The sequence below is a fragment of the Phalaenopsis equestris genome, unplaced genomic scaffold (assembly GCF_001263595.1).
Source record: "Phalaenopsis equestris unplaced genomic scaffold, ASM126359v1 Scaffold000002, whole genome shotgun sequence".
In the NCBI taxonomy this organism is placed as follows: domain Eukaryota; kingdom Viridiplantae; phylum Streptophyta; class Magnoliopsida; order Asparagales; family Orchidaceae; genus Phalaenopsis; species Phalaenopsis equestris.
Window position 1 is genome coordinate 33,833,019 of NW_018164444.1, and position 12,623 is coordinate 33,845,641.

Genomic DNA, 12,623 nt, shown 5'->3' on the forward strand with positions numbered 1-12,623 from the left:
ATATATATGTGTGTGTGTGTGTGTGTGTGTGATATGAAAAATATGGGCAATATAAATATAAAACACAAGGATAAGAAATATCAATTTTTTAGGGTTTAATTTATAAGTTTAAATTGAGAGTGCTTGTATTAAAGGGATTGTTGAATGTTGGAGTAAGATATTTTGAAGATAGGTTGAATGGAAGTAGAATTAAGTGCTTTGGGCATGAAGTGCTTTAAGCATACAAGATAAAGTTTGAAAAGTTTTATGAATGAAGGATAGTTGAAATTACCATTGAAATATTAGAAGGAAAAATATAGATTTGATCTAAAACAAATTTGAATGTTTTTTTAATCTAGAATACAACTTCAATCAGTTTTAGATTAAATCTATAATTTTCCTTCTAATATTTCAATAGTAATTTCAACTATCCTTCATTAATAAAACTTTTCATAGATGCTCAAAATCATATATAAAAGGCCAGGTAATATCCCATTTGACTCCTCCTCATAAAAAAAATCTTATCAAACAATAATAAACATGACAAAATTATATAATATTAAGAAATTGTAAAACAATGCAAAAAAAAAAGGCTTGTAGTTTAGTGACTAGCCATGGCTAACCATTTATAAAAAAAAATGATAGTATGATATAAAGTATGGATATTACAGTTCAAAAGTATGAAGATGTGTGTAATGATAATTTAGTGACCTATCATGGTTAACACGTAATTAAATTAACTTAGAGATGTGAGTCATCACCAGTATTCTTAGGAAATTGTATGAACTTAGAGATGTGAGTCATCACCAGTATTCTTAGGGAATTGTATGATTTACTTAATTATTCAAGATTGAATCCAAGCTTACCTTTAAATGGGGAATTCTAAAGAGTATAGAGGGATCATGGATTGATGTTGTATAGTGAGGCACTCTATGAGGATTCATATTTCATGTTGAACATTTTCTTAGTAGCCTAAGCACATGGCCTTAGGTTACTGTGTACTTTTGTAATGATGTCAACATAAAAAAAAGGCCAAATAGAGGATTGAGTGGTATATACTCTCAATGCGGTAGGTTAACTCTAGCAAACCAAATTGAGAATGTAAGCTCATGCTATGACAAAAGGTTAATTTGGAAAATTGAGTTGCATCTCAAAGGGAGATCATATTATTTGGGAAAGTTTGGGATATATCGTAAATTTATCCAAAAATAAGTTGATTTTTTTTTCCGCTTATAATTAGATAATTAACCTTAGCTGGGTATGTTAGGTTTAAAAAATATGAGATTTTTACCTTGAAATACATGTATAAGGGGGATAACATTGAGGTGGCACTAGCTTGTGCATACCAAGGAAAATGGGTGTAATGGACTTTACTTGCAAACATTGGTAATAAAGTATGTTAAATAATACTATCCCTATGAATATGTTACCAAAATTTTACCAATATGCACATGTCCAATCATCACCTCTAATTAAGTGTTCGCAAGAATAACATGCATGATGTGAATCACCTAATCATATTTTTTCTCGTTTATCCTACCACACTGATAAGAGTGTTAGTAGATAGTGCATCACAACAAATTGATTTAAAGATTCTCTAACATGCTAAAAAATATAATGTATATCTTTAAGTTTTTGAGAGGTTAATATTACTTGTGTATGAGAAAATAATTGAATGACAAAAAGAAATGTGCATATAAGGCACTTATTATATTTCAATGATGAACTATGGCTCTGCCTTGTCAAGAGAGATGTATATGATTCTTGAACATAATACATTCATTTTAAAAATATAAATATATTAATATAGGGGATGCCTTCCATTCATGTCAAGAATGCCATGTATAGTTGATACCAACCGACTTCCACTATGTAGGCAAGTTAAATACAAGCTAAGTGAGTTTTGGTTTACATAATTAAATAGGAAAACACTCAATTTTTTTCATTTACCTTGGAATGAGGCATGGAAGATATTTCTATAGCACATTTCTATCTCATTAGGTTTTAAAACTTTAAATTATAAAAATCTTAATAATCCTAATTTTTCATAAATTAAGGGTGAGAACCCCTTCAGCTTTCATTGTAATGTAGATTATATTTCAAGTGGAAATGCAGCCCTAAAGTTAAGTGTTCATGGGTATTCATGGAAAATATTATAGGACCCTGTAGGACATCAAGGCTAAAAACAATTTCTACATAGAGTGTTTGTATGGTTGTTTCACATTATTTTGGTTTCATAAAAGAGGTATTTGAATGCTTAATAGTAAATAGTTTTCTATGTAACACCTGATATTGAGAAAATATGAAAATTTTTTGCAATTATAAAATATATCCCAAATTTAGCATTCTCCAAAATATGACTAAAACAATTTTATAAAATTATACTCGTTGAAATGATAAAATTGATATATAATATTTCATATAAACTATTAATATAATTGATTTTATAAAAGGAATAATGAGATTAATTAAATAAATCTTCATCAATGATTAGTTTAACTAATCACTGATTTATTAATCCTGGATACTGTAGAATCAAGAAATTTTTCCGCTTTGTAAATGTTAAAATGGTGGCATTTTTTATGTGATATGAAAGATTTAGGTGAAATAAATGCAAAAAATAAATTTTAGGTTTTTTGTAATGAATGGTCAGAGGCTATTATACAAGCCTCCAACCACCATTAATGTGCCTAACAATTCGAGTACCACCTCCTTAAGTCCAACTATGTCAGAGGAGTAACAATTCGAGTACCACCTCCTTAAGTCCAACTATGCCAGAGGAGTTTCGAACCCCCAACCTGAGGGGTCTTATACCGTGGATGCCAACCAACAGGCCGAGGTACGCTGAGAGCTGAAACCAATTCCAGGAAGAAAACGAATGGTAGGAAACCCTCTTTTATTCTATTTCAGACATTTCTTTCCACCCTTACATTATCATTTTGACATTTGCTATGGGTTTAAGTGCCACATGTGGTTTTTATTGATGTAGCATTGCGGGAATAGCCATAGGACTAGCAAACGGATTCCCACGCTCTTCTGTAGGTCCATTTTATGAGTTAGGAAGGGTTAAGCGGAAATATAGAAGTGGAAGAACAATATGTAAGTAATGGGGATACATGTTTGTGTTAAGAAGCTCTTTAGAGATAAGTTGAATCAATAAATCATACATGAGATTAAATTAATATCTCAATTTTGGATTTCATGAATTTTTAAATGATTTCGAATTCCAAGTTATTTATACTAGGCGGCTAGCTCGTGGAAACTCACCGTAGGGATGCTCCGTGGATTCGAGTGAAATAATCATGTGTTAAATAAATAAAAATAACTCTCTTTAATTTCTTATGTGCTACGTGTTTGACACCGTCACATCTAAATTTTTTCTACATATTACAGATGAATAACTGTACACGCGGCATTAATGCAAACTTAATTTGTCCCTTAATATACTTATAATTTTACTATAATATGAATTTGATGAATATATTTACGAAAGCATTGCTTGCAAGGATTTATTTACTACGATGCATGTATGTTGTATATGAAATACCTTTAATGAATGCTTGTTATTAGTGTTTAGAAAATCAGACAAGACCGAGCGGTTCTACCTGGCTGGTTCGGTCCAAAAAGACCCGTGGAACCGCCTGTTCCATCAGTAAACCCGTGAACTGATTTTCTCTTTTAAAAATCATGAATATTACTTTTTGTTTTTTTCCTGACATTTTTACGGCCACACATTGTTTATTTTATCAACTTAAAAAAATCTATTAATTTTACAAGTCATGAGTCACACGCCTCAACTCAAAAAAGCAAAAACATCCATGACTTTATAGGTTGATATTTTTCCATATATATATATATATATATATATACATACATACCAAGAGAGAGAGAGAAGGGTGTTATGTGGAGAGAAAAAGAGAGAGGGGTGGGTTCTGGTGGCAAAACAAAAACATACAAAATTTTTTTTTTTTTTTTGGAATAGAATCAACTGCCATTAACTAATGTGCTAATCCAGATAAATATGGTTCAAGAAGAATCAAAACGCATCGAGAGTCGGCCTTTTATGCCAATTACATAGCAAGAGGTACGAACGAAAAATATATCGAACAAAAAATAATAATAAGAAAATATGCAAATAAGGAAACTAGAGTCATTGAGTTACGTGACATTATTTAGTTGATATCAGAAGTGATTGACAAAATGACAGCTATTAACAGATCATCCATTATTATAGAGCCAAGATTTAAACTTGGAGCAAAAGTTGATCAATACTTGAAGATATTTCAGACAGACAAGCCACAAAATTTCAAGGGTGCCAGTGACAAAATAACTGTCGAAGATTGGTTATTGAAGATTGTGAAGATTTTGTATGACATGATTTGTCCGACAGTAGGAGAGCGGTATTAGCCACTTTCATATTAGGAGGCCAGGCTGAAAAGTGGTGGCATACACATCAGAAAGAGACATTTAAATCAACACTTCTTCCATAGATTTAGTGGGATGATTTTGCCAAAATCCACTTTCATATTAGGAGGCCAGGCTGAAAAGTGGTGACATACACATCAGAAAGAGACATTTAAATCGACACTTCTTCGATAGATTTAGTGAGATGATTTTGGAAAATTTTTTTGGATTTATTTATTCAACCTTCAACAAGACTAGCATTGCCAGATAAATTTTTCAATATGACTGATGGGTCTAAGATAATTATGCAATATGAGACAAAATTTACTTCTCTTTCAATAAATGCAGCCAATTATGTTAGCACCCATGAAAAAAAGTGCTATAAATTCCTAGGCAGCCTCAAAGATGCCATGGAGGCCAATGATGGTCGAATTACTCGTCGTTGCCATTACTTCGCCGTTCGAAATGCTTGAGTTGGAGCATGAAAATGGTCCAAATATTATTGAATCGCCATGGATCACACATGCTTTAGCAAAGATATTTCCCCAAAATCTCACCCTCTCAACATGCTTATACGTTGAAAGCACACATCTTTTGGCAATGAAAAACCCACGACCTTCCAGTCCACCTGCGTCTCCCTGTATATATGGATCAAACTTGCCTTAATTGGATCGAGCAACCGGGAGCAGCCGGTGACTCCCTTACCCTGAAAGGCTTCCCATTTCCCAGTGTACAAGATGCTTCACATGCCCCCGCGAGCCTCGCGGCTCCGAGTTCTCCGTCCCTTCCTGTGTCGTCCGGTACAAATCGAGTTCGGGTTCTATACTTGGTCTTCCATTCTTCAAACCACCACTAGCTGTTCAATCAGCTTTCAACTTCCCACTTACAGATTGGCCTTGCTGCATCTTATCCTCGATTTAAGCTTGGAGCTTGGTCTTCCCCAGTTCAAACCGCTTTCTCCTGATAAATCTAAGATTTCTTTTACTTACCTTTCCAGATCGGCCTTTCTGCGTCTTTTCCTCTATCGTAGATTGAATCTTTAGTTGATTGTTAGTTCAAAGTTAGATCTTGATCTAGCACAGTTTAAGCTTCTGCTAGGCATTCGAACTTTGTCGTTCGAAGTTCGATGACTAGGGCAGAAGTTCGGAGAAGAATGCTGGTTTTTTTATCAAAGTGTAAAATTGGGGTTCTCGTCGTCGTTTTCCTTCTTGTTGGATTCACTGCAGTGAATGAGCTGCTGAAGCCGGTACCTAATGGATGCATTATGACCTATATGTACCCGACTTACATACCAATCTCGACGCCGGCCAATGTATCTTCAGACAAGTATGGGCTTTTCCTTTATCATGAAGGGTGGAAGAAAATCGACTTTGCTGAGCATATTAAGAAGCTCGATGGAGTCCCGGTTCTGTTCATTCCTGGAAATGGTGGTAGCTACAAGCAGGCAAGGTCCTTGCTTTCATTTCTTCTTTTACTTATTTCCCTACTTTTATCTCTACAAATGACTTAACTCTTTGTTTGAAACTTAATCAATATTGATATACTAGTGTACGCAGTATAAACTTTGCTTCATACAGTTGGAATGGCGCTTTAGACAAAATGAGAACTCATTGCACTAGATTCCTAGGCTGCAAAAAAGATATGATTTATTATAATAGCTTCATGAAAAACTAGTTCCAAATACCATGAGGAGGCTATTTATAATGAAGCCTGAAACCTAATGACCATAGTTCTCTTGAAGCTTTTAGGCTTCCCAGTGATGTAGAAACATATTATGCTCAATTAAAAGTTCAATAAAAAAACTCATCAAACTGATGAATTGATTGAATATCAACTCGTTTTGATTTTAATTTATTATTGCTGCAATCTGATGGAAACATAATTCATCCCCTACTAACTTGCTCTAGTTATTGACCTATCAATAGATTATAGAGGTGGATTTCCTCCAATGATGGTGATCTTAGTTTGACTTCGGATTGTAGGCCGGAAGGAAGTAGGTAGTGGATATAGGGTTGGAGAGGAAGGAGCTTTGGTAGTAGTTTTTTAGTGATCTTGAAGAATGTACGAGGGTTGAGTAGGCTAGTAGGAGGAACAAGGAGGGGATCTAGATGGTGGAAAGTTGGAAGAGGAGGGATTTGATTTAAGATTTGAAGAGGAGAGGGGAGAATGGGACATGTGCTATACTTGGAGATGGGAGAGTAGAGGGGCAGGGGTTGGATTGAGAAGGGGAACGGCATGATAGGGATAAGAAGGGGAGCATCAAAGTAGATTTTATTGCATCATCATTATTAACCAGTTATATCTTAGGGGATGTTTTATATAAAATGTCCTTTTGACAGAATATGTAAAACATTTAAAGGAAATAAGAGAAAGATGAAAACCGTGGTACTCCTATGATTTGATTAGAGAATCATTGATGACTTGTGATAATCTACATTATTCCCTTTGATTGCGGAAGTCTTGTTTGAAGAGTTGTGATTGCGGAAGTCTTGTTTGAAGAGTTGGAGTCCATTTTATTAAGGGAAGTGGAATTAGCCTGTGCCATCATTTTAATCCTCATAAATCAGCTTACATCAATAGCTTCAAAAGGCATAACCAACAATGGAGGCTTCATAATAAATCTGCTTAATAAGTTTGAAGAAATGGGACTAATTATGGATTTGATTCTATATCTCTATCCGAAAGTTTAGTAGTAGTCTTGTTTTAGAATTTGATTTCAAAGGGAGTTTATGCCGTGGAAAATTGTAAGGATCCTTAGGATGCATGAGCCCTAAATAGAGGATGTTGGACTAGAAGAGCTATTATAGTTAGTTGAGTTTTTAGGGATGGAGTAGTTAATACTTAAGTGAAACTTGTGAGATCAAAGGGGTTAATGGAGCATGCATAGTTCATGGAACTATAATTTTTAATGTAATAAGTAGAATTTGTGATGTTAGAGAGGCTATGGACTAGTTGGGCTTCTTAGATATTGAAGTGGTTGGTACTTGTAAGACATAGGGTTTAATATAGGTTGTGAAGAGGTTGCACCATACATTTGATCAAACAATCTAACTTTCTAATCAAGGCATCAACCATAAGGCCTACATTAAGAGATGGATTGTCATGTTAGCAACATATATATTAGCTTTGAAAGGTAATCAAAATAAGTTTATCTAATATGGGTACCTTGTGATGAGAAAATAATTGATAAACATGCACATAAACTTGATATGACACATGCAAAATTATTATCTGAGTTTTATATATCCAACAATAAGAGCTAGTATGTGATCAAGGATAGTTTGAAGAGCCTTGAGTGATATTATTATGTACATTAGAATTCCTGTTTATTGAATGTGGTAGATCCTTCCATTTACAAAAATATGTTGAATGTGTGCTATAGGATCACGACGGTTGTTTTTCTAATAAGAGTAATGAATGTTTTGCTTTTTGCATGTGAATTGCGTTCAGTGGATGTTAGTTTAGGAATATATATATGATACCCCACAATGCATTTTGTCAAGGAAATTGAGTGCTTGCTCATACCAGGTGTTGGTGTGGACAAGGGACTAAGGTCATATTGACACATGATTAGAGTTTTGTGTAATAATGACAATTAGGCTCCTTGGCTTATTTGGGCAAAGGAGTAGTGAGAGCATTGGCTAGTCATGTAATATCAATAGTTAAAACAATCAAATAGTTATGTGGCGCAACAAATACAATGATAAAGAGGTACTATCAATAGTTAAAACAATCAAATAGTTATGTGGCGTAGAAGACTTTGAAATTTTAGAGAACATGTAAGAGGTGGCAGCGATAAAAAATAACACTTATCTGATGTGTAAAAAGATGGGGAGATAGAAACAAAGGGACATCAAAGTCAAAATAAATTTGCCTTTATACCGATTCATGTAGTTGTAATCCATGAGGATGGAATTGGTATACTAGTTGTCTGGTTTTTTTCCTTAGGTTTTTGAAAAAAAAATGATTTATATAAAAAGGATGCTTTGAACATTCCCATCTTGTTTATGCACATTCTTTATAAAATCTTGATTAGGTTGAAATAACTTTTGAAAAATTTTTATTATATTTCAAACAATATAATAAATGCACGACATCAACTCAGATGTACCAAACAAAGTCTTCATCTCCTACTTTTTTGCTTTAGCTGAAGTTCAAATAGATGACGTTGTTTACTATGGGTGACAATGAGCTCAGTTTGACATGGGTTGGAGTTGGGAAGGGAAGGAGGCGGTTGCAAATTGGAAAGGAAGGAGCTTTTGGATGGCGGTGGATGATTACCTTGTAGATGTCTTGAAGCTCAGTTTGGCTAATAGAAATGCAAAAGCATCATTATTAAGGACGACAATGTGTTTACCTTGGAGATGGATTGAAGCTCAGGTAGTCTCATAGGAATGCAAAGACATCGAGGTTTGCAATGTGAATGTGATCAACTTTTCTATAGATTCCATGCAAAGTAAAGTTTGGCAAGCCCACAACATGTCAACCCAAATTTTACTTTCCTCTTACAGTTCAAAATGCTATTTCCCAACACATAGCTAGAGAAGGAAATAGAGCTACACATTGTTGTGCTCAATTAAACTTTTTTAGGGAGTTCATTTTAAATTTGTAAACAAGCAACATGCTATGTTCTCTTTTATTTCTTATGGCAGATCACATTTTATGAATGCTTAAAAGCATAATTTTGTACACTTTTTGTAATCATTTGATATAGTGATACAAAATGCAATATTTCAAGGTAGACTAATAGGAAGGAAGGAGTGGGGATTTAGATTGTGGAAGAGGATGTATTGGATTTAGGAAAGGAAAAAAGAGGGAAGATGAGCGAGAATCTTAGAGGGAAGAGGATAGTGCAGGTATGAGAATTTAAGAAGGAGCACCAGACTAGGCTTATTTTGTTTGTCATCATTTTCTAATACATCCCGAGATTTACGTTATGTAGAAGGGCCCCTTTACATAAAGTTTAAAATTTTTAAAGTGAAAGAAATACTCCATGTTCTAATTGACACGGGAGCTCTCCTTTGCGGCTCCACCACCCTGTGAACATTGCTACAGTACCTCGCCTGTCTGCGAACTGCTACAGTCCTGCGACCATGTAGTTTGCTGTTTTTGCGCCCAAATCGAATAAGTCTAGGCTTTTTTCGCTATTGTGGAGTCGACCGCTGAGCCACTCATCGCTATACTATTAGTATAATATATCTGTGTTTTTGATGTTTTAGAGTTAATTTTTGGTATGAGTTTGTTTAGGATAGCTGTTTGCGTTCGTTTCTCCCTTCAAGGGTTGTATTCGAAGGTTTGGACCGTGCTCTGACTGTTTCCCTCTCCCGAGATGGTGTTTATCTTCTCTATTTCCCTTTCCATTCTCCCCACACTGATCCCCGCCACCGTTCCCTACTGCAACCACCTGAAACAGTTGCCAACGCTATTCTTCTTGCAGTTTCTGCATTCTAGCTCACGTTCCTTGCGGTTTTAATGCTCTTGCTTGCTTCCATCGCTGTCCCAGTCCCTTCCCTTCCACAATCCTTGTTGTTCTCCTTCCGAATCAGTTGCCAACCCTCCTTCTCACCATTTTGGAATAGTTTACAACCTTCCAACAACCTCATACCCGCTGCCATAGCCGTTCCAACCCTCTCTCACTACCCTCGCTGTCCTATGGCTCTCCAACAATGTTGCCGTAGCTGCATTGCCTTCCCTTTCTATTTTTCTACTGTCCAACTGCCTAAGACGACAAACTGCCGCTGTTTGGATTATCATCACCGACCGCATTGTTGTTCCAGCCGCCCCTCATCCATTGTTTGTTAACCCCTTTCCTACCTTACTGCCACTTTTCCTAGCCCCCTGACCGTCACCTCATCACTCGAGATCCGCCCTAACGTGAGTTTGTGTGTCATGTGTCTTGTATTTCTTTTTCAAGTGTGTTTGTTTGTCACAACCTATTTACTTTTATCAATAATAATTGTATTTTCTATTGTTATTTTGGTTAACGTCAGTATCACTAATTGTATAACATAAGGAAAAGTAACATACTTATGATAATTATGTGGTTTTATTAAAGTTGATGACTTTCAATGACAGATTCATATGAATTTATTTATAATAATTGCCCGCCTAATTATTGAACAAAATACCTCTTTATGTATTTTACATAAGATTGCTACAACAACAACAATCACAATAACAACAACAAGCCTTTATCCCACTAATTGGGGTCGGCTACATGAATCCTTTTTCTCCATTGTGTCCTATTGAGTATTATACATTCATTTAATTCTAATAAATTAAGATCATTTTTTTATGCAATATGCCCAAGCCTATTTAGGTCTACCTCTACCTTTCTTCGCACAAGTTAAATCTAAAACATCTATTTTCCTAATAGGATCATCAGAGGATCAACATTAAATGTGACCAAAATATCTAAGACGACTCTCGATAATCTTGTCTGCTATTGGAGCTACTCCAGCCCTTTTATAGATATATTCATTTCACCTTTTGTCGATAAGTGTAAAACTACTCAGCCACCTGAATATTCTCATCTCTGCAATACTTCTGTTTTCTAGGACAACATTATGCTCCATAAAGCATTCAAGTCTCACCACCATCTTTTAAAGTTTTCCTTTTTAAGTCTAACCTGTACTTCTCTATCACACAATGTACTAGATACATCTCTCCACTTCAAACATCCTACTTGAGTTCTACTAATAAGATCCCCATCTATATTACCGTCATTTTGAACAATAGACCCAATATGTTTAAAACATTCACTCCTTTTAATGACTTGATCAACCATTATAATTCTGCCACTAAATCTACTATACCAAAATTATATTCTCAATATTTAGTGTTAGGTCTACTCAAATGAAAAACCTTTAAACTCCAAAGTTGACCCCTATAATTTAAGTTTTTCATAAACTCTCTAAACTTATCCACAGGAAGGATATCATCAACAAAAAAATATACCCTGATACATCCCTCTGTAAATGTTCACTAAGAACATCCATAACTAAAGAAAAAAGATACTGGCTTAAAGATGATCTCTGATGTAATCCAACTGAAATAGGAAAATACTTAGTCAGTCCCCCTTCTGTTTGAATACAAGTAACAACTCTAGTATACATTTCTTTAATGACTTGAGTATAAGTAATATCAACACCTTTCTTTTCTAGAACTCTCCAAAAAACTTCTCTTGAAATCTTATCATAAGCTTTCTTAAATCAACAAAATCATATGTGGATCCTTCTTACTCTCTTTGTACTTCTTCATCAATCCTCTCAATAAATATATAACTTTCATGAGTTGCCTGACATAAATTTAAACAGATTATGAGAAATCTTTTTATCACATCTTAGTCCATGTTCACTTACTCTCCCATAATTTTTAATGTACTACACATTAACTTAATTCCTCTATAATTTGCGCTCTCGTGCATTCTCTTTATTCTTAAAAATGTGGACCAAAATACTCTTTACTTTTCTCATACATCTTTTCAGTTTTTAAAATAATATTAAAAAGTTTAGCTAGCCAATAATTCTGAAATCTCCTAAATATTTCCCCGCTTCTATTTGGATACCATCAGGTCTGATTGATTTTTTACCTCTGATTTTTTTAAAGTCTTCTCAACTTTTTTTTTTACCATTGCGATGAAAAAAATAAAAGTTTTATTATTATTAACTATATTAAGATCACTAATGTCGATCGTATTTTTAGAAATTTCATTGAAAAATTTATCAAAATATCTCATTTACCTTAGTTGAATATTTTCATCTAAGAAAATAAGTTTTTGATTTTTATTTTTATTCCTCTTGAATTAAATCTTTAATTTTCTTTTCTCTTTGTTTGGCTGATTTGTGCATATACCTCACTCTCTTTAGTTTCTAATCTACAAAAATGATAACTAAAAACAAAATTCATAGCATCATAAATTATTCTCTTAGACTCTCTACGGGCCGCCGTATATTTTTTTCAATTCTCTTAGCTTTTACATTTAAACTAATTTTATAATAAAACTTTTTTTATTTTATCTTTTCTTACACATTATTATTTCACAAATTATTTTTATTTATAAAATTTTTTTTCTTTTGATTATCCAAGAATATCTTTTGTCATTTGTTTAATAGTGCTTGCTACATTATCTCACTTAACATTTACTTCTTCATGAACATCTCAAACCTTAAGATGAAATTTATTCATAAAAACAATTTTATTTATCTTTTGAGAGTTTCCATCTAATTCTATGATAATAT

The 12,623-nt window shown here is 34.0% G+C and overlaps 1 protein-coding gene across 4 annotated transcripts in view; it reads left to right on the forward strand.

Annotated features, from left to right (window-relative positions):
- The first annotated feature begins 4,913 nt into the window (after positions 1 to 4,913).
- Positions 4,914 to 12,623, forward strand: part of LOC110022858 — a 60,115-nt gene continuing 52,405 nt past the window's right edge. The window contains exon 1 of one of the 4 annotated variants that reach the window (XM_020722002.1): positions 4,914 to 5,827. In XM_020722002.1, coding sequence (XP_020577661.1) covers positions 5,510 to 5,827 — 318 coding nt within the window. In that variant the 5' untranslated portion in view covers positions 4,914 to 5,509. Of the gene's footprint in view, positions 5,833 to 12,623 lie in introns of all 4 variants that reach the window. The other 3 variants (XM_020721995.1, XM_020721987.1, XM_020722011.1) reach the window with 3 other exon arrangements.